This window comes from Nothoprocta perdicaria, unplaced genomic scaffold (genome assembly GCF_003342845.1).
Source record: "Nothoprocta perdicaria isolate Ctin4 unplaced genomic scaffold, notPer1 scaffold_367, whole genome shotgun sequence".
NCBI lineage: Eukaryota > Metazoa > Chordata > Aves > Tinamiformes > Tinamidae > Nothoprocta > Nothoprocta perdicaria.
Genome location: NW_020455607.1, coordinates 8,012 through 27,442, shown reverse-complemented (window position 1 = coordinate 27,442; position 19,431 = coordinate 8,012). Strand labels below are relative to the sequence as shown.

Genomic DNA, 19,431 nt, shown 5'->3' with positions numbered 1-19,431 from the left:
GTGAGTGCGCGCCGCCTCGGCTCGGCTCGGCTCGGCTCGGCTCGGCGGGCGCCCCGGGGCTCCCTGGCGGGGCCGCCCCGCTCCGCCCCGCGCGCGGAAATTCAAACGGCGGCGGCTGCGCCTTGCGGCAAGGGCTGTCGCGGGGCGGCCCGGGGCCCCGGCCCGCCGGAGCCGAAGGCCGAGGCAGCCGGGAGCTCGGGGGCGTCCTGCCCACCGCGCGTGGGCATCCGCGAGCTCTGCCCAAGAGCCCCACTGGAGAGCCAGGCAAAGCTCGGCTTTGCCGACCCAAAAAGCCACGGAAAGGAACTGGGGCAGGCGCAGCAACTCTGCTCCGGACAAGTCACTCTTAGTCTGTGCGTTGGCTCTGCAGCCCCCAATCCCGCTGCTTCCCGGCTCCGTGGGTCCGGCGCGCGCGCAGACCTGGCCGGCCGGCGTCTCGCTGCCTCTGCAGCTGCTAACGTGCTCCCCAAGGACGAAGGCAACTTCTTATTTCTCCAGCCTTTGATCCAAGCTCCCGGAAAACATCAGGGAGTTGTACTGGGTCATGCGGCGTTCCCCTTGACTTTATATCACTCTATTGAGAAGAGGGGGAGGTTTTTTTTCTAGCAAGCCAGCAATTACCCTTTCCTTTTTTGTATAGGACTTAGAAGCCCAATTTGAAAAAATAAAAGCCAGAAGCCTTCCTTGGCAAAGGCCCTCATGGGGTCCCCTGTCTTGTAAGACTAGAACTTGGGCTTCGGGAGGGTTTTCCTGAGCCCTCCTGGCTGCCCTCTTCTGTTTTGGCTGTGGACCCCCACCCTTGCCTGCGTGGGCTGCTCTCCAGAGCGCTGCTTTGCGTGGGTTATTGTCCTTCCAGTGTCCATCTCTTACGAATGTAGCCGTGTTGGTATCTCGGGCTGCTTGACAGACCTGTGGGAGGAGGCAGAGCATGCAATAACACCCGGGCTGAGGGGGGTCCTCCTGCCCGACCAGTACGGTGGAAACGAACCAGGTGTGCTACCACGCTGTGTCTCCAGTGAGAAGAGCCCGCCTGCTTTCCTCGCTTGGGCCTCATGCTCCGTAGTCTAATGCATTGAGGGTGCCTTTAAGCTGCCTTAATGGAGGATGTGGGTAATGCTTTGGTTTCCAAATGCCATGAGATGCTAAAATGTCAAGAAATGTCCTCCTGTGGCATCTTCCGTAAGGGTCCAGATGAGCTCTTCTCTTGAGCCCTTGAGTTTCTTGAGACTTGTGTCAAGTCCTGGGTTCCTGATCTCTTTGGTCACATTTTGAAGACTGCTCTCACTTGAGAAAGGACAGTCTGGATGCAGGGGAGGTGAATGAAATGTTAGCCTAACTCAAATAATGAAAGGGATGGAATTACATTTTGGAGGGATTCTGCTTGATGGAGAGGACATGGCTGAATTGCCCCAGTCATCCCGTTTGAGCCCCTTGGCTTAAATAAAATAATCATTCACTTTCTCATAGCTAAAACTACTAACTCGTTTCCTTCATGCTAAATGTGTTTATATTTGAAGTTTTGGAGTAAGCGATGTCCTATGCTGTAGCAGAATAAGTACAGGAATGCCACCCATGTGCTTGTGTACATGTATACTCCGTGGCATCTCTTTTTTTTTTTCCCCTTGTGCTGTTTCGTGGCTAACTGAGATTTGTCTTTTATTTTTTTTTGCTTTTCCAGTAATTCACTGTCGATGTTCCAGGTGCTTTTCTTTCCCTTCAAAGCGAAGGGTAAGAAAACGGCCCCGAGTCCTGACGTTGCTGAGTCTGCCTGAAGATGTTCTGTTCCACGTTCTGAAAGGCCTTCCTGCTGAGGACATCCTCTCAGTCAGAGCCGTGAGTCCTCCAACAGCTGCTCCTCCGTAACGCACAGCGCTTTAGGGCTGGCCATAGGTGCCAGGACTGGGTATGGGAAAAGCTGGCTCCTCATACCTGTTTTTGTGCCTCGGCACTCGAGGTTAAGGATATAAGCAGCCACACCGGAGTGCTCTCTGGAAGTTTTCTGTGCAAGTTCTTCTGCCAGGTCACTGTGACTGAGAGAGAGAGTTCAATTTGGCAGCTCTTGCCTTGGTCRAGGTTGGGCAGAAAAACAATAGTGATTTATTTGTGGTTAATGCGCTCCCTCTGTAGAATTAGACTGCTGAAGAACTGTTTTTCTGTTGATYCCTCATTTATATAATTGCTTTGCACAGGTACACTCACATCTTAGATACCTTGTGGATAATCATGCTAGTGTTTGGGCATGTGCGAGCTTCCAAGAAATATGGCCTTCTCCCAACAATCTGAAGATGTTTGAAAGGTAGGACTTGAAGAATCACGCCATGTCCATGGTGGTAGAGGGCTGTAGGTCAAGCTAGGTATCCAGTGTGAATCATTTTCTCCTCTGTGTGGGAGATGTGCCTGTCTTTTCTTACTTGTAGAAATCTTTGCTTGCTGTGCTGAAGATTTGAGTTCGTGTCTCATGTACACTAGAACTGTTGTCTTTTTAACTGGAGCACAGCCTGCTGTATCTACCAAAGTGTAACTTCTCTTGAAAGGCAGTAGCATCTTGTGGTGGAATGCAGTGCATTAACTAAAACCTGCTATTGATGCTCCTGGAGCCTGTTTCCATATGAAAATCCATGAGGATCTGGAATATAACTACATTTCTAAGTCTTGGTCCGTTTAGCTCATTCTTGTGAAGAAACATTTTTACCTAATAAAAAATAGGTGAATGTCAATATTAAGCCTGGAGTTTCTGTAGGTAATGGTAAATTGGTTAAAAGGGAAGGAGAGTGTGTGTTTGTTTTGAAAGGTAGGGGTCATTTTTAATGTTGTGCCAATTGCTTCTTACTGTTTTCTCTGCTCTAATGCATGTTTAATCTTTCTACACACTATCAAAAATTGACTTGAGAGTGCAGATACCAAAACGACCACATTCTGGCATTGGGGGCATGGGRCGGGATTGGAAAATGGTTTGCCATTTCCAGAACAATTTGGCAGCTCTACAGGAATCAAAGAGCTGGGTATAAATTGTGCCCTGGCTTTCCTTGCTGCAACTCCCATGGCAGAAGCACGTGTGATTGAAGACATTTGTTACGCTGCATCAAAATCACAGCCTGGCTTATACTGTCGTAACTAGTGTAAGGATGAGGGTCTAAAAGTAGTTATTGAGTTAAACCTGACGTSTCGTCTCTGTGTTGCAATTTAGGGCTGCTGAGAAGGGTAACTTTGAAGCTGCTGTGAAGCTGGGGATCGCCTACCTGTACAACGAGGGCCGTAAGTGTGCACGGGCTCGGGCTCTGGGGGAAGGTGGGGTGCCCAGGGGAAGGGGAGATGAACTCCAGGCTTATTTCCAGCTGCACATCAGTTGTAGAGGCAAAAAGCTGCCTTTTTTTGTATCGGCTGCCTGCAGAGTTGTTTCTCCTGTGCCTTGAGTACTGATGCTTTTGTACTCGGCTTCTGGAAGAAAGAAAGGGCAGTTGGTTTTCAGTATTTCAGCTGTTTTCAGTGTGTGATGAGCCTTCCTCTTTGGTTTTATCTTTCAGTCAAATTTTGATTGCGATCCTAACCTCTTGCTAACCCTGTTAAGTGTTGTTATGTTGCAAGAGCGTGTGTCTGCATCAAAAATACACAATTAGTGAATGCATAGCTTATGCACTCACATTTTCAAGTTATGCTTTGATAACTTCTGATCGAACTTGAGCTGCTGCCTACTCTGTTCAAGGTGACCAAAGGGATSAGTGCTTGATGGGGAGGACTCCTCCTGCCGAGGAATTTGGCAAGGCAGGGGACTTGCAGGCCGTTTTGTTGGTGTGCTTACAGGGATTAACATTGCTCTGAGCATTGATATTTGCCCCTCATTCTCAGGCTGTGCCAACGCTGTAGACTGACTGTAGCAAAACCTTTCTTATGTTGACATCTCCCTGAGTCTAAAGTTCTGAAAGGAATTCCCTGTTCAGCCTTTTCCTGATGGCTGATGGATTTCATTCCTTCCCGGAAGGCATCCGATCGTTTGCGGTGACTCTGACTGTTTGTCCTGACCAATTTCTCAGTGTCCATCTCCGACGAGGGCCGCGCAGAAGTGAATGGGCTGAAGGCGTCGCGTTTCTTCAGCCTGACGGAGCGCCTGAACGTGCGCGCGGCCCCCTTCGTCTGGCTCTTCATCCGTCCGCCCTGGTCCCTGAGTGGAAGCTGTTGCAAAGCTGTGGTCTATGAAAGCCTCAAAGCAGAATGTCAGTTGGAGAAGGTAAAGTTTCTTCTGCTTTTCATTTCAAAATAGCGTGGCAGCTTCACCAAATCCTTCGGGGTGGGGAAAAAATACTCTTATCTACCCATGGAGCTCTTATGCCTTGGATACTTAAATCACCACRGATCAATTGTTTTAATGGATTCCCATCCAAGCTACTCTGCGTATGTTGTGAATGACAGAGACTTGTAGTGAGAGAGATTTTTTTTTTTTTTTTATCTCAAAGATGACAAAATATTGAGGAAAGTCAAGAGAAGGAACAATGAAAGACAAGCAAGTGTACTCAGGAATTGTTTGCTTTTAAAAAGTCTTTGTTGTTTCTCCTTACTGAAGCTTTATCTTAATGGCTTTTCCAGGTTCAAAAAGCATCTATCCTCCACTGCTTGGCTAAGGTCTTAAGTCTCTTTGAGGTGAGCAATGCTTCTGATTTGTCATCTTTGGCAATTCTGAAAATGACTTTTCTGGTAATGCTAATTCTATTTGATTAGAAATCAAACAAATGCTCTTGTGTTGCTCAAGTAGCTTTAGGAATTTCTGTACTGAAGAGTATATGATACACATTTTCTCAAAGAAACTCAGTTTCTTCAATTTTACGAGAACTGAAATTCATTTGGCCTCTTGTGGGCTGGTACTGTGGTCAGACCTCAAAGGAAGGCTCACGGTCTTAATGTCTCTCAAAATAAATGGCCTTCAGTGGTGAGGAACCCAAAAAGCAACTAGTTGAGCAAAGTTGTCAGCTAATTCATGACCCTGGTAGCACCCTGTATAGTCTGGAAGGGACTTGCAATTCATGATACTGCACTGCAGCTTTTGGTATGGAGCTGTTCAGCAGCTGCTGAAATTCTGAGGTCTGCATCCAGTTGGCTGGGCAGCATAAATACCATCTTTTCTTTTTGTTTTTGTTTTCTTTAGGATGAAGAAAAAAGAAAAGAATCCCTAGAAATGTTTGAAGAATCTTCAAAGCAGGGTTGTTTAAACAGCTCCTACCTCCTTTGGGAAAGCAACAAAAAGGCTGCTGTAAGTAAATGTCTGTTTGTTTGAAAACAACCTTTTTGACTGTAATGTCTGGAGCTCCGTGTGCGATAAACAACTGCACAAAGACATTGCTCTTCCTTTTAGGATACCTGCCTCATAAACAAGGAGAGCACTAAGAACTCTCAGAAGTGAAACTTGATATTTGTCTAAAATAAGCGAGTCCTTGAGCGGTTGTAGCTAAGGAGTAAGGAGAAGCTCCTTTATGCCAAGCATGGTCACCACTGGCTAGTAAACAGGTTGCCCGCTTGGGAATGGGAGCAGGGAGCCTGCCTACATGGTCGTTTTTTAAATATATTGATATCCTGAATGACCTGTCTCATCTCCCGTGAGACCTTGGGCAAGACTAGCAGCAAGTTTCTTGAACATTGGCCTCACGATGAGCAACAGACTGGTTGCTGAAATAAGTGTAACCACCAGCCGTGTTTTTCCTATGGACAGGAGTATTCACAAACTTTCCATTTCCTTTGTAAGGAAAGGTAAAGGGTTTTTAATCTACTTGTATTTCTCTGCTTAGATGACAGATCCTGGCAGATACCTCCAAAGCCTCAGGAAGCTAAGGGACTATGCAGCAAAGGGCTGCTGGGAAGCACAGGTAAGACTAACTTTCCAGGAAAAYTGTCAGACTTTAGTCTCTTACGTGCCCTTGTGAGTACAGACTCGTCCTGTTAAATACAGGGTCAAAATTACCAAATTGTGTATGTGTAAGCATGCGTGTATGCTCTCTGATGCTCTCTGCAATTCCTTTTCTCAAAATGCTGTTCTACAGCCTCAACAAGGATCCATTTTCTGCTAGAATAAAGGCTTACCCCCCAAAATGAGCACCTTGTTTAGCCTTTAAGTCAGATATAAGAAATAGGCATTTTTTACTTTGAAGTTGTTTTTTTTTTGTGATAGCTTCTTCCATTTTCAGCAGGAAAATWGCAGGACCAGATGCTTTAGCTCGTGTTTGGTAAACATATTTTCTTCTGTGTTCTGTCTGCTACAGATAGCCTTAGCTAAAGCTTGTGGGAATGGAAACCAATTAGGATTAGAAATGAAATCTTCCACTGAACTGGTGTCCCAGATCTTTCAAACTTCCGTGCCTGTCAGCAAGCAAAGCATCTTCACTGTGCAGAAAGGAATGAATGAAACAATGAGGTAAAATCTCAAATCCAACTATAGTCTCCTATTTTCTAGATTAGTGGGCTTTAGCCTCCTGATTTATATATGCCTCAACCTAATTCCTTTTAATTAAATTTCACAAGCTATTTAACAGGTCCATTTGGCCCTGAAAGAACAAGGAGCCTCTGGCTGCAAACTGTTATCTCCATGCAGTGCGAAGTCTTTCTGAAGTCYTTTGGTGCAGTTTCTTGGTTTGGAACCTTTCAGTGCAGAAGGGGCTGGTGTGGGGAGAAGGTTCTGAACGGCTGGATCTGAACGGCTCTAACCTGGCAGCTTCTTTCACCTGTCCAGGTACATCCTSATTGACTGGTTGGTAGAAGTGGCCACCATGAAAGACTTCTCCAGCCTCTGCCTTCACATGACAGTGGGATGTGTGGACCGTTATTTGAAGCTGAGACCTGTACCCCGGGCTCGACTCCAGCTCCTGGGAATTGCCTGCATGGTTATTTGCACACGGTAGGGACTGGGACCAATGGTCATGGATGGTTACTGTGATCCTTCCAGTTCACCTGTGCACTTTGGCTTCCTGCCATGTGAATAGTAGTATTGGAAAGGCCCTCTGGCTTCCTTTTACATTGGCTGCTACTTGAATGGGGGTCACATACAAACTTTCCCGGTCCATGCAAATAGCAGGCAAAAAAAAAAATATATATATATATATATTTATATTTATATATAAATAAGATATATATATATAAAAATAAGATATATATATATCTATATATATATTTAATATATATATATAAATAAGATATATATATAAAAATAAGATATATATATATTATATATATATATTAAATATATATATATATTTAACATGTATTTGAATATGAGGAAGAGGGGAAACATTGCAGGGAGGAGGTCTAAATCAATTGACTAATCTAGTTGCCTTCCATCAGCAACTAAAGTCTTTCAATAGTGGTGTGAATAATCCTATAAGAAAAAACTGCAGCAGTGTTGTTGCACAGTTCGGTCTCTTGTGCTCAAATGACTGCGCTTTACAGGGATAAACAAGCACAGTGTGGTAGAATATTATTTTCTGTATTAGTTCCTTTAATGTCTTGCATCTTAACCTAGTAGAGGTTTTCTAAATGTAATGGATCAGAAATGTTCTCATACCTGGCTTCAGCTTAAAGGTAAAATAAAAAGAGCTGCTATTCCTTTTTTTCCTGTTTTTTTCCAGATCCATGACGTTAGCAAGTATTTTATGAAGCTGTTTAACTCCTTGGTCATCTTGGATGTGTGTGTTTGCCYGCACAAGGAATCAGTGCACACATGTGCACATTCAGGTTCTCGTGGGGTCAGTTGTTAACAATATTTAATATTGCAGTTTTGTCAGCAAAGAGATCTTGACGATACGGGAAGCTGTGTGGCTAACGGACAACACATACAAATACGAAGACCTTGTCAGAATGATGGGCGAGATCATTTCTGCCCTAGAAGGAAAGATAAGGGTGAGTTTGGAAAGAGGATGGGCCCTTTTGGTGGCTACTGAGATTGCGCTGTTGTTGGCAATGAAATGTGGGTCACTTCCTGCTCTATAATAACATATAAAATGATATTTCTGATGGAACTGTTCTCATTAATCTGGGAAGACTTAAAAGCCTTCTGATGCAAAACTGTCTGTCTTTGTGTACAGATTAAAACTTAAGTTGAGAGGTCATATTTAAAAAAATACTAAGGTAATGAAGAGGGTCTGCTGGGAACAGCTGTGTTAATACTTGGTGTTTGATCATTTTGCCAACTCCTTTATGTGTTAGATACCTACTGTTGTGGACTATGAAGAAGTATTGTCACACATAGTCTCGCTGGAGAGAAGAACCCTTCACCTGTGCAGCTTCATTTGTGAGCTGTCCCTTCTGAACACCAGCCTCTGTGTGTACTCGCCGGCGCGCCTGGCTGCCGCGGCGCTGCTGCTGGCTAGGCTCCTGCACAAGCAAGGTAAGGAACTGCCTCCTGCGCCCAGGGAGCTGTTTTTCCCTGCTTTCTTGGGCAAGATGCCTCCTTCCTTCCTTGGTGTTGTACAGGAATGAAGGTTCCTGCCACTAATTCTACAGCATAGACAATATAGGTAGCCACAAATTCACTTTGGCAGGCAAAGGTGTTCTTGAAGCTGACTGTAAATTTGAAAAAGCTGCTTACAGGCATAAGCTTGTAGATGGTGATTTTTATCACATCTTAAAAAAAAAAAAAAAAAAAAGTGTGTGATTACACAATTACCAAGCTTCACAAAATCATAGTACGTGCTCTCTTCTCCAGCGCATCCCTGGACAAGCCAGCTGTCTGAATGCACTGGTTTCTCTTTTGAAGACCTCCTGCCGTGTGTGCTCAGCCTCCATCAAAAATGGTAAAACTCTTGGAATCCTTTCGGGARCGCATGGGAAGGTTTGGAATCCAACTCTTCCAAGTTGGCGAGTGCTGTCAGCATGGTTTCACGGAATCCATTCTCAGATTGGGGCTTTATTCTTTCTTTCCAGTTTCCATGATGATGTCCCAAAGGATTATAGGCAAGTGTCTCTAACTGCGGTGAAACAACGATTTGAAGATGAGCGTTATGAAGAAATAGGTAAAGAAAAGGTGAGTTCTTGCTCTTCATTTGGTGATACTTGACACTTGGAGCAAAATCAGCTTTGTGGCAGGATGTACAAAACAAAGCAATGGGAAATTACTGTTAACATTAGACTTTTGGGGAGGAGAAAACATAGAAATCAAGCAGTGGTTTTTAAACTTATTTGCTGGGACTTGAGTTTAGTTGATTACATGTGGCAAGAACTTGCTGTGATTGTATTTTTCTAGGGGGAGGGGAAAGAGAGAGAAACCCCCCCTTAAAAGGGGAATTGCATGATCTTCTTTACTGACTTTTTTTTTTTTTATTTTAAGATGATGAGTTACAGCCAGCTGTGTTCAATGTTGGGTGTGAAGCAGGAGGACCCGGAGCCCAGCCCCATGCACGCAAATATGGTGGAAATTCAGACTTTCCTTAGTTCTCCCTCTGGAAAGAGAACTAAAAGGCTAGTGTAAATTCATCACTGCTAATGTCTAGGAAGACTAGTATGAGGCTTTCCTCTTCTCTGATGTCTTGAACTTCTGTTCTAAAATGTGATCAATTCTTCTAATCTTCATCTTCTAATTCTTTTTAACTGGAATACCTTCTGAAAGAGCTGGGAAAGGAGGCTTAGCTTTCAAAAGCTGACTTTTGGATTTTGTTTTTTCCTCATGCTGCAGGAGGAGGGAAGACAGCATTCAGGATGACAGAGGCAGCTTTGTGACTACACCCACAGCTGAGCTATCCACCCAGGAAGAAAGTCTCCTAGACAACTTCCTAGACTGGAGCTTAGACTCCTGTTCTGGTTATGAAGGAGATCAGGAAAGTGAAGGCGAGAAAGATGGAGATGGTGAGGGTTTCTTTCTCCTTACAGAAAGCAAATGAGAGAATTAAAATAACGTAGCTATCTCTTTCCGTAAAATTGTTTCCTTGGGCAACTTGCAGAGGAAGATCACTTTGGAAAAAGATTTTGCTTCTACAGTGATCTTAAATTGTTGGAGGTATATATCCCTTTTTGTCATCATGTTTCAGAATGTGATGAAGGTTTTTGTAGGTGYTTAAGCACTCGGTGTGAGACTGTTCTGACACTGTACTGGATGGTTGTGCTCCAGGGGTTCTTGCCCGTGACCAGTGTTGTGAATGCTGTTACCTGCTCCTTTTCCAACACTGTGATTAGTTTTTTTTTCTGTGAAAACTCTCTTTTTTGGACAACAGCGTCCCCTCAAAGACGGAATGTCCCTGTTTTAAAGTAGGAGCGAGATATCTGTTCCCCCACCCCTTCATGTATAAGTAGCCCTAAGGTCTTCTTTTTAGTTCTTACTCTATGCTGAGTGTCTTGTCTTTGATCTGTGCCACACTAACCTTTGCTTTCACCATCCTGCAGTGACAGCTCCCAGTGGCATCTTGGATGTGACTGTGGTCTATGTGAATCCAGCTGACCACTGCTGTCACGACTCCAGTGACGAGGAGAACGGAGCTGCGGGCTGGTGTGAGCACACGGTGCCCCCAAGCGAGGCTCAGCTGCCTGATGACACCCGTGTTCTTCCAGCATATCTCACCCCAAGAAACCCTAACCTAGAGGGCAGCTCAGGCTACTCCTCTGTCAACAGCACCAGTCCTACATCTTCTGCAGAAGGCAGCTTTGGAGCACCCCTCAAACCTACCTCAGCGCTGTCCCTTGGCAGCGCCACGAACAAGGGGCCGTGCCAGCCCCACTACTTGAAGTCACGTTTACAGCCGGCCAGCGCTAGGCCCAGCGACGGCAAGTGCGACAGAAGACAAGTCAAGCGCAAGAACATTGCAGAACACAGTGAAGAAAGGGTGAACCTGGCTCTCTGATTCCACRCTGTTTACTTCTAGAGGCTTCCTGGAAACAGTATTTCTGTGTAGTCATGCAGGGTGGTAGTGAATAATTGTCAATACCTCCACCGTGCTCCCCCTCCTGTCAGCTTTGTCTATGCCTATCATGGTCTGCAAACCTGTCCTGTGTTTCTGTAGCTCACTTCTGGGCCATTTACTTTCTTGATAGCTGCCCTTTTTTAATGTATTCCTTATGATGTTATCCTATGCAAATTAAGACCCTTCTTTGAGCATGAAATTTGCAGTTTCTTATCATGCTTCTCCAGTTAATCCGTGAAAGCAAAATACTTGTCCTGCACCTCACTTTGCTGTGAGACCTGGCCCTCATTTTTAAAGATGCAGCTTTGGTTACCAGGTTAGGCTACTGGATGTAACTCTATGCTTGAAGTCTTCCCTCTGAAGACCTGTTTGAGGCTGTTACCTTACTCTTCCTGACATGCTATGTTACTCAGCTGGTGCTTTCCTAATCTCTGTGTATACCACTTGCTGCACTGATCTAAGGGTTTTTTTTAAATGGATATAATCAAGAGGTATATGAAGGCTCTCTGCAGGTCTTTTTGTACGTATGTGTGTGCGTGGGGGGGGCGTTTCTTATTTTTTCCTTAACCTACCTCTCGCATGGTTTTAGTCCCGTTTGCCTCAGGCCCTAGTTGCCATGTGTTCCCCTCACCTGAAAAACTGCCCTTCTGTGCCTTAAAGCTTCACTGCCTGAGCGAGCAGTAACATGAGCTCTGTGAACTGTTAGATGCTGGACTAGAGGTTAAACTGTCACCTCCAGCCTCTGCCTGGACTTAGTTTCCTGTCTTGCACCGTCTTCCTTGCTCTTTTCAAACACGTCTCCTCAAGGAAAGCACAAGCACCCCTTGAACACTAGAACTGGAGGCAGCACTGCAAAAAGAGCAGGTCGTATTTGTTGAAAGCTCTAACTTAAACCTCACTACTTCATTCCACGCTGCACGGACAGCACAGCTCCAGCCCAGACGTGGTCCTGCTTGGTAACAACAGCGAAGAAACAACCCACCCTGACCTCGGCCTAGCAGGGCTCGGCTAAAGCTGCTTCGTTCTACAACTGTTAAAAGAACAGCTGCCTCCCTAAGAACAGGGAGCGAGTCTATCAAGGTACAAGACTTCCAGGAGATGTCACTGAACTTAACACTGGAACTGGACTCCCTGACTCTTGGTTAGAAAGCACTGTGGCAGACAGCAACAGTTCAGATACAGTGTAGTGACTTTTTATAAATTTTTTTTTTTTTTTTTTACAAATACATGGTTCCCTGTCTTATATTAAGGGCTACAGCCTTAGCTGTAGACCATGTTCATTCATTCATTTTCACTGTTTTGGGCCTTAGAGAACTGGTGTGGYGGAGGTGGGGGGCTGGAAGTCTGAGTTGTGCTGAACAAATCACAGTTGATACTGAAGCTATTAATATTAATATATCAACTGAAGTTTAGATAGAGCTCTGGCCARGTTCCTTCCCTTTAACCACCTCTGCCCTCCCTGCAAGTAGAGCAAGGCCTCAAGGATGCTGACTAACCAAGGGAGCCAGGCCTTAGGTCTCGTCCACAAGGTTTATTACAAAACAAGATACGGYCTCTATCATTACAAAAAGTCCCTGATTTTGGTTCTCTGGGCCAAACGCAGCCCTTTTCCAGCAGCTACAGTGCAGTTCTCCAGGGAGCTGCCCAGCTTGCACCAGCTTGCCACGCAGAAGTACCTTCCCAGTAGCTGGAAGAGTGGCTCAAGATCCAGTGTTAAGTCACATTAAAGTCAGAGAACATCACATATAAAAACAATTCTTGCCTCTAAAACAGGTAGATAAAAGTTAGATGTGGCTCCTGGAAAGGCCTCACAGTGCAGAAAGTTTGGAACTGACCTCTTCCTGTGCAAACTCTCTTGAGCTAAAAAAAAAAGGCACAGAAGAGAAACATTAATCACTCGATTCAATTCTTTTCCCGAAAGAGGAGTAAGTTAGGTGAGGAGTTAAGCACAGGGCACCTGGGCCTGCTACTTCATCCACTAGTTCAGAGGGCATCAGCTCAGAGTAAAAGTAGATTTGTCTCCATCTATCAAAGCCTTTAAAGTAACCTTTCAAGGTTGGGGGRTACCCTTTGTGGGTGAAACACAGTAACTGTGCTCAGCAGAGCTACAGGCTGGTATCTGAAAAGGAAGGGCAGGCCCTTGGCTGTGTTTTCTAAGGATCAAAGATCCCAGAGTCTGATTTGTTTCACAGAGAGTTTATAAAACACCCGGCTACCGCTCTCCGCTCCCAGAGCTGCTGCCTGCAGCACCCCTGTGCTGAGGAAGGGACGCAGGGCTGCGCTGCCCACACGCTCTGAGCTGCTGCGCTCCAAGCTCAACTTACTTAGGGAACGACCTTGACATCCAGAGAGTCGTAAGCTGAAGCTCTCATCTTCTCCAGTGGCCTCCTCAAGAGCTGCCGCAGGGCGTCGTAGTCGGGCTTCTCCTCGTACTCCAGGGCCATCGCTTGCTGCAGGTAGCTCTGCAGGGCCTCTGCAAAACAAGCAACAGCATCACAGAGAGCACCACAGCCACCCCAATCACCTTTACAAACTGCCAAAGGGACTTTCCCAGTAGACAGATCACCTGCCTTGGATAGGGAGGAAAACAAAACTACAGACCAGTATAATGAAGCTCAAAATCCTAAACCTTGGAGGGCTTAAGCCATCAGAACCCATGCCTCTTCAACAAGGCTCATGAATACAGACAAGGGCCATCAGTCATGCTTGTTTTGCTGTAGAGGAAAGTGAAACAAGGAATTCATTCACCCAGGGGCCTGCCAACCAGCTTATGTCACGCTTTGTCACTATGGGAAGCCACCCTTGACTAGGATCACAGCAGAGAAGGTTCTAGTCTCAGATGCAGCCAGTCCTCTTTTCCCAAGTTCCCCAGCTGCAGAGAACGTGCCCATACCTGGAATCACTTTCTGCCTGAAGCACAGTCGGAGGAGGCCACTCACATCCCGCTTGTACCTGGAATAGTCAATGCAGAGTCAGACCATAAGCAGTGAAGCAAGGACCTGAAGGGTTCATCTTCGGCAGTCATAACAAAAACAAAAATAAAAAGAAAAGACTGAATTCAGATGGCCAAGTTCTGAAAGGAGGAGAAATCGGGGTTCAAACACCCTTTTCAAGCTGGACAATCTGGCAAACTACTGCCAGAGTCAGCTTTTACAGTGCTGTGAATCTACCCGCATCCCAAACCATACTATGACCAAAGAATTTTCTTTCAGTCAGAAATCCTCTCTCGCTGCTTTGATTGGAGGATTTCCCACAAGAGTTTAAATTGCTTCTTACCTCTCCTTCTTCTCCACCACAGTTTCTATTTTGGTCAGCTCATCAGACCAAGGCAAGAAGCCACAGAGCCATTTCAGCAGACAGTAGCCCAGAGATTCCAAGTCACTCCGACGAGATGGCCCTGATGAGCAGGAAGAGAGATCCAAGTGTGAAAACCAGCAGCAACAGAAATGCCAGCAGGGTGGTCTAGTTCCCCACAGCCTCCCTGCAGTGAGGAGTTCTAGGCAAGCTTGCTGGTTGATGTCAAAGACAAGAGACTCACCTGCTCCCTTGTGGCTATCTAGGCTGATAAACTCTAATGTGCCTTCATGAGGAGTCCTACTGCCTTCACGCAGAGCCACGTGCTTCCCTCCTGGGCAGTAGCGGAACGCGAAGCAATAGCCCGCTAGGGTCACCTAGAAGGCACCAAGAACACACAGCATCTAAAGTGCTACTGCCTGCGGCCAAGCCCAGCACTGTATCTTTACTCTGCCTTCTCCTGAAGTATCTCCTAACCTTCCCTTCAGCGGAAGTCATTGCTCCTCAAGCCTAACAGCYGGTGGCACCTCAGGCACCACCGCTCCTCCCTGGCGAGCCCACCTTCACTGCCATTTGCTCACAGCTTTATTCCTACCTCTGTGAGGTCAAGTGGGTTCACGTAGATGTTCTCGGCCGTGATGTCCCCGTGCACATACTCATTTTCATGAATGTACTCCAGGCAGTCTAACTAGGAATAAACAGAGGAGGCAAGCCCATCAGAGCCGCTCTTGGCAGCTGTGGCGAGGAGCTCACAAAARCCACGTGCAATAGCCTCTAGTTTTCAAGCGTCAAGAGTTCCTCTCATGCTCTTTACCCCAAACTCCCTTGAGGTTACATATTAACAGGCTCAAGAGACATTACTCAAAAGACCTCAGCCAACCCTTTGATGATCATCAGAGCCACTAACACGGGTGTTTTCTGGACAAGTCTCTCGGGAATGGCGGGTTCTCTACGTACCAGCCGGACTGCAATCTGAAAAGCTGCCTTCTCCCTCAGCAGGTTTAAACCATCATCCAGGATAGACTGAAGGGTTCGCCCTAAATCAGGGAACACCAGAAACCTAAAAGAGACATAGACTTTTAGCAGCACCTACCCAATACGGCAGTCCTGCAACAGACACTCATCAAACACTCTGCTGCCTGGGCTGGATCTCTCTTAACCCCAAGTTCACCTGGGCAAAAAAAAGCCATCATTTTTGGGCAACACAACCTCCCTGGGAAGGAGGCATGCTGACCCCATGTTGTCCATATTRGAGTCTTCCATTATTTTAAGTTCAAAGGTTAGGGATGTCCCGTGGCATGCGAGGAGCAGCAAAAGCCAGGACATCACCAGCAACACGAGACATGAAGGGAGAATGGGAATGAATGACAGAGGTGAAGCACTTGTTAGGAAACGAGATATGACCAGGGCACAAGGCTGCAAGCCCAGGGAGGAGCAAGGAGCAGTGAGACAGAGGTGAGCAAGCCCAGAAAGATGGGCAAGGAAGGAAGCAAGCCATGGAGGAGGAAAGAACTCAGCAACACATTGTACAAAGTGCCTCACCGATAGTTATCTCCATGGAGGCCAAAGCCAACGCAGTCGGGGATACCCAGCAATGGCACAGAATGCAGCTTCTTCCACTTCTCCACTAGAAGGACAAGACAGAGCAGTGCAGACCCTCCCACGCAGCTCCYGAACAGAGGGGCAGGCTCGCAGCCACGCTGCCTTCCTCCAAAGGCACCCTTTGCTTGCAGCAGCCCAAAAGCCCCTCTCATACCATTTCTTGGCCATYAGTACTAGGCTAATGCTTGGGGTATCGGCACGTCAGTACTCTGAGCACTATGGAGGGAGAATAAGTGAGAGAAGAGATGCTGGGAATGCCAGCGTGGACATGTGGTTGTTAAGGAGCCAGGTAAAACAAGAATGACAGGAAGGAAGCAAGCAAATTATATACAAGGGGATGAAAAGGCCATCATTAAGGTCTTCCCAGAAGTCTGCCTTCTGGATTTGACAGGAATTCCTCCATCACCCTGTTCCAACACCTGCCCATGTGCCTGGTCAGCTTGCCCATGCTCCGGCTTCTGGATCAATGAATTAGAGACCAGGCAGCAGCTGACACCAGGAAACCAAGGCAGGTCAGGCTGCAGGTTAAACAGCTACCACGGAGACCAAAGTAGAGGGAACGTGTAGGGCAAGAGAGCTTCAAGAAGTGCTTCATGCCAACATCACACACTGTCCAAAAGTACCTCTTGGGAGAGCAGGCACCTGACTGAGCTGYTTAACGCTCTGGCACAGACCAAGCATTGAAGTAGTTTATTCAAGCCTGGACTTCCGAGAGTCTCACAGCTCATGTGCCAGGACTGCCAATTTTCCAATCATGCAGCACGGTCCTCCTCGCTCCCAGGMGCACCAACCTGTGGCCTTCTTTGCAGCCCGCTGGAAGAAGTTCTGTTCATTGTAGATCTTGCCATCTTTCATGTCCTAGAGGCAGCATAGAGATGAAGAATGTTATTTTCGTCTCCACACTTCCTTGCTAGAAAGGGGGACTTGGGCTGGATAGCTACAAGCACTTCACTGCACATTTTAAAGAAGCAAGCTACAAACCCCCAAATCAAGGAGAGGGGAACAGAGCCGGGAACAGAGCTCAGGACTCCAGGCTCACGGGCTAATGCTGCATCTAACCACCACAAACCTCACGGCATCAGCACGGGGCTAGGAAGTGCTCATTACAAGATGGGCCTCTCAAGCTCTACCACTTAACRAGTTTTCTAGGGGTTAAAATCCTCTAGACAGCACAGACCATCCAACAAGCTGCAGCAGGCTCTAATGCTGAAGCTGACAAGGAGCCAGGGGCAACCTTCTTATCTAGAGCACGGATGACACTATTCCTACAAACCGGCCAGTTCCAACAGGAGCTGCACCGCTTTTAACTGGCAGGAAGCAAAAGGTAAGCAAGGATTGTATTCATGACACTTCCTGAGCATCTGTGGAATGTGTTAATTCTTAGAAGACAACTTTTAATCCCCATTACTGCTATTTTACTATGGGAGACTACATGCTAACTTAGGACGGTGTCTTCTGCAGTTTCACAGCCTGGCTGGTCTGATATCAGCCCCACCCTCAACTGAAGAGCAACTGCCTCCAGACAACATAAATGACCACGCTGCAGAAAAAAAATACATCTATTTATGACAGGTTTGGTCCAGTGAGGTAGGAAGAGCTGTGCTTTGTGCCCGAGCTGCAGAACGAGGTGCTGGGAGCATTACGCACAGAACCAGCTGCAGCTCCCCGCCTGCTGCTTCCACTTTTGCTGCATCTACTTTCTCACTGACACTTTTTTTCTTTCTCCATCTCTTGAACGATTCCGTATCAAACAGAAGGCAGTTTTTCAAAATGCCTGCAAGAGCGGGCACACAGGAGCGCCCACGCAACCATCAGTCCTCGTCGGCTTTCCCAGACACCCACCAAGGAGGCGAAAACAGCCTTTCACTCCAATTTGGGAATTACTGGAAATAAGTCAGCTGAATTCCAATAGCTGAATAGAACAGTATTACTGAAAATAACCCATTTCTGGAGAATCCAAGTGGCCGACGAGCAGCTAGGAAGCTGGCTCAGAACTTTTATCACCATGTGATTTATGGATGTGCTCTGCCAACACAGAGAAGCTCTCGATGCCGGTTCATCAGCTCGACAGAGCAATCTAACACGTCCTGGTCCCTCAGACCTCAGCAGGACACACGCATGCTTGTCATCAACACAGAAAGCAGGTCAGGCATCTCAACTCTCTTTATACTACATCTGTGAAACAAAATTTCTACTTTATGCCACTAGATTTGGTTCTGGAGACTACAGAGAGCCTCGCAGGTCTACAAGGTAATCATCTGGATGAAAGTGCGTCTCTTTTTTAATCCTCATATACACTTTCTTGGCACCTCTAATAGCAAAAAATCAACATGTAACAAAATCCAAGCTAAAGACTCCACAGAGATCCGTAGAATCATCTCAACTCTGGTGTTCTTTCCCTTATTTCCCTAGGAAAATGYGCGGGCAGCGATGAAGGCAGTGAGGGCAGTGCACACGCCACGAGAACACACCGAGTCAAGCTCGAGGAGGCTTCTGCATCATCAGTTCCTTCAAATTCCTCCAACACTGCCAGCCCTGCGGGCCAGCCGGGCCGGGTCCTGGGCACGGCACACACCACACTTTTCCTCACCCACACCCAGGAAAACTCACAAGTTTCAGGGAGTAGCTTTGCTTTTGAGGACAGGCTCCAGATGCCGATTGTGCTGTGAAAGGACGAAGAAACGTGGTTACAGGATCACAGAGATGTACTGGCAGTTTTAGTTAAGAAACAAAACAAAAAAAAAAAAAAAGGAAGGAAAGAAAGAAAGAACACAGCACAACAAAGCACAGGTTGTGCAGCTGTTTTTTACTCATCCTGTGTTTCTTTCTCTGGGTCTCTGTGGAAGCATCCACACGGCACAGGACAAGCCGTACCTCGCTCCCGACGCACAGCAGCCCTGCCGTGCTTCACGTGTGGCTCTGCTTAAACCACAGCGGCACGGGGCAAAGCCACGGTAGGGGCACTTTGGAGACGGTTTGTAAAAAGCAAATTGCTAGTAAGACCTCCAAAGTGTCTCAGAGTCGCTTGCTTGGAATCCACTGCAGCTCACTTTGCAGTTCCTCGGGTCTCTGTTAGAGATGGGCCAAAACTGTTTCTACTCTGCAGGGTTGCTTAAAGGTGTTTGCTGTTCACCACCCGGGAGGTGGCTTCACAAAAACCACCCTCTGCTGCTTGGGAAACCTTCTCTTTCTCCAAGACTGCAGCTTTTTAGGGCACATGTCGCACAGCCAAGGCTGGGCCTGATGATAAATGAACAAACTCGGGCCGAATACCAAGGGAAATAAAATACTGGAAGAGTGCTTTCAGAATGACACGTAAATCTTTCCCTTGGAAGCTTAGACCTGAGCTGGAGAGGAATACGGGGCCTAGATGATTTAGCTTGTGCCTTGCAGCCCTGAAACCGGGCGTGAATCCTGCAGGGACACTGGGGCACCCCCGGCACGGGAGCTGCTGGGGCGGTGGGGACACCCCCGGCACGGGAGCTGCTGGGGCGGTGGGGACACCCCCGGCACGGGAGCTGCTGGGGTGCAGGGGGGCCCTGCCTGGTTCGGGGTTGGAACCCGAAGCGAGGGGAGGGAGAAGCGCAGAGCGGGTGAGCACGGGGGTCCCGGCGCCGCCTTCCCGCCCGCCCGGAGCGCGGCCCGGCACCTCGGTAGAGCAGCGCGCCGG

The 19,431-nt window shown here is 47.1% G+C and overlaps 3 protein-coding genes across 3 annotated transcripts; 2 read left to right on the top strand and 1 right to left on the bottom strand.

Annotated features, from left to right (window-relative positions):
- Positions 1-1,698: 1,698 nt before the first annotated feature.
- On the top strand, positions 1,699-5,311 carry LOC112951722 (cyclin-F-like). The gene is made up of 6 exons (XM_026044483.1): positions 1,699-1,833; positions 2,190-2,296; positions 3,188-3,255; positions 4,032-4,225; positions 4,582-4,635; positions 5,138-5,311. Exons 2-6 carry the CDS (start codon positions 2,286-2,288, stop codon positions 5,264-5,266), a joined length of 456 nt encoding a protein of 151 aa, XP_025900268.1. The 5' UTR covers positions 1,699-1,833; positions 2,190-2,285; the 3' UTR covers positions 5,267-5,311.
- Positions 5,312-5,739: 428 nt separating this feature from the next.
- CCNF (cyclin F) lies at positions 5,740-11,986 on the top strand. Its single transcript, XM_026044482.1, has 10 exons — positions 5,740-5,852; positions 6,246-6,397; positions 6,713-6,877; positions 7,752-7,875; positions 8,182-8,362; positions 8,681-8,768; positions 8,899-8,998; positions 9,302-9,432; positions 9,647-9,816; positions 10,351-11,986. The coding sequence occupies exons 1-10, from the start codon at positions 5,775-5,777 to the stop codon at positions 10,803-10,805; spliced, it is 1,644 nt and encodes a 547-aa protein (XP_025900267.1). The 5' UTR covers positions 5,740-5,774; the 3' UTR covers positions 10,806-11,986.
- Positions 11,987-12,381: 395 nt separating this feature from the next.
- VRK3 (vaccinia related kinase 3) lies at positions 12,382-18,479 on the bottom strand (the record flags this gene model as incomplete). Its single annotated transcript, XM_026044484.1, has 10 exons — positions 12,382-12,725; positions 13,190-13,338; positions 13,759-13,817; positions 14,142-14,262; positions 14,404-14,536; positions 14,755-14,847; positions 15,117-15,219; positions 15,702-15,786; positions 16,553-16,619; positions 18,372-18,479. Coding segments are annotated over 9 exons (918 nt in total), but the record flags the coding sequence as incomplete, so codon positions are not given.
- Positions 18,480-19,431: the final 952 nt, after the last annotated feature.

What these genes read in the sequence shown, in the direction of transcription:
- LOC112951722 (XM_026044483.1), top strand. An exon ending in CTACCTGTACAACGAGGGCC is followed by an intron (nt 3,256 to 4,031) that starts GTAAGTGTGCAC and finishes CCAATTTCTCAG; the next exon opens with TGTCCATCTCCGACGAGGGC. An exon ending in CAGAATGTCAGTTGGAGAAG is followed by an intron (nt 4,226 to 4,581) that starts GTAAAGTTTCTT and finishes TGGCTTTTCCAG; the next exon opens with GTTCAAAAAGCATCTATCCT.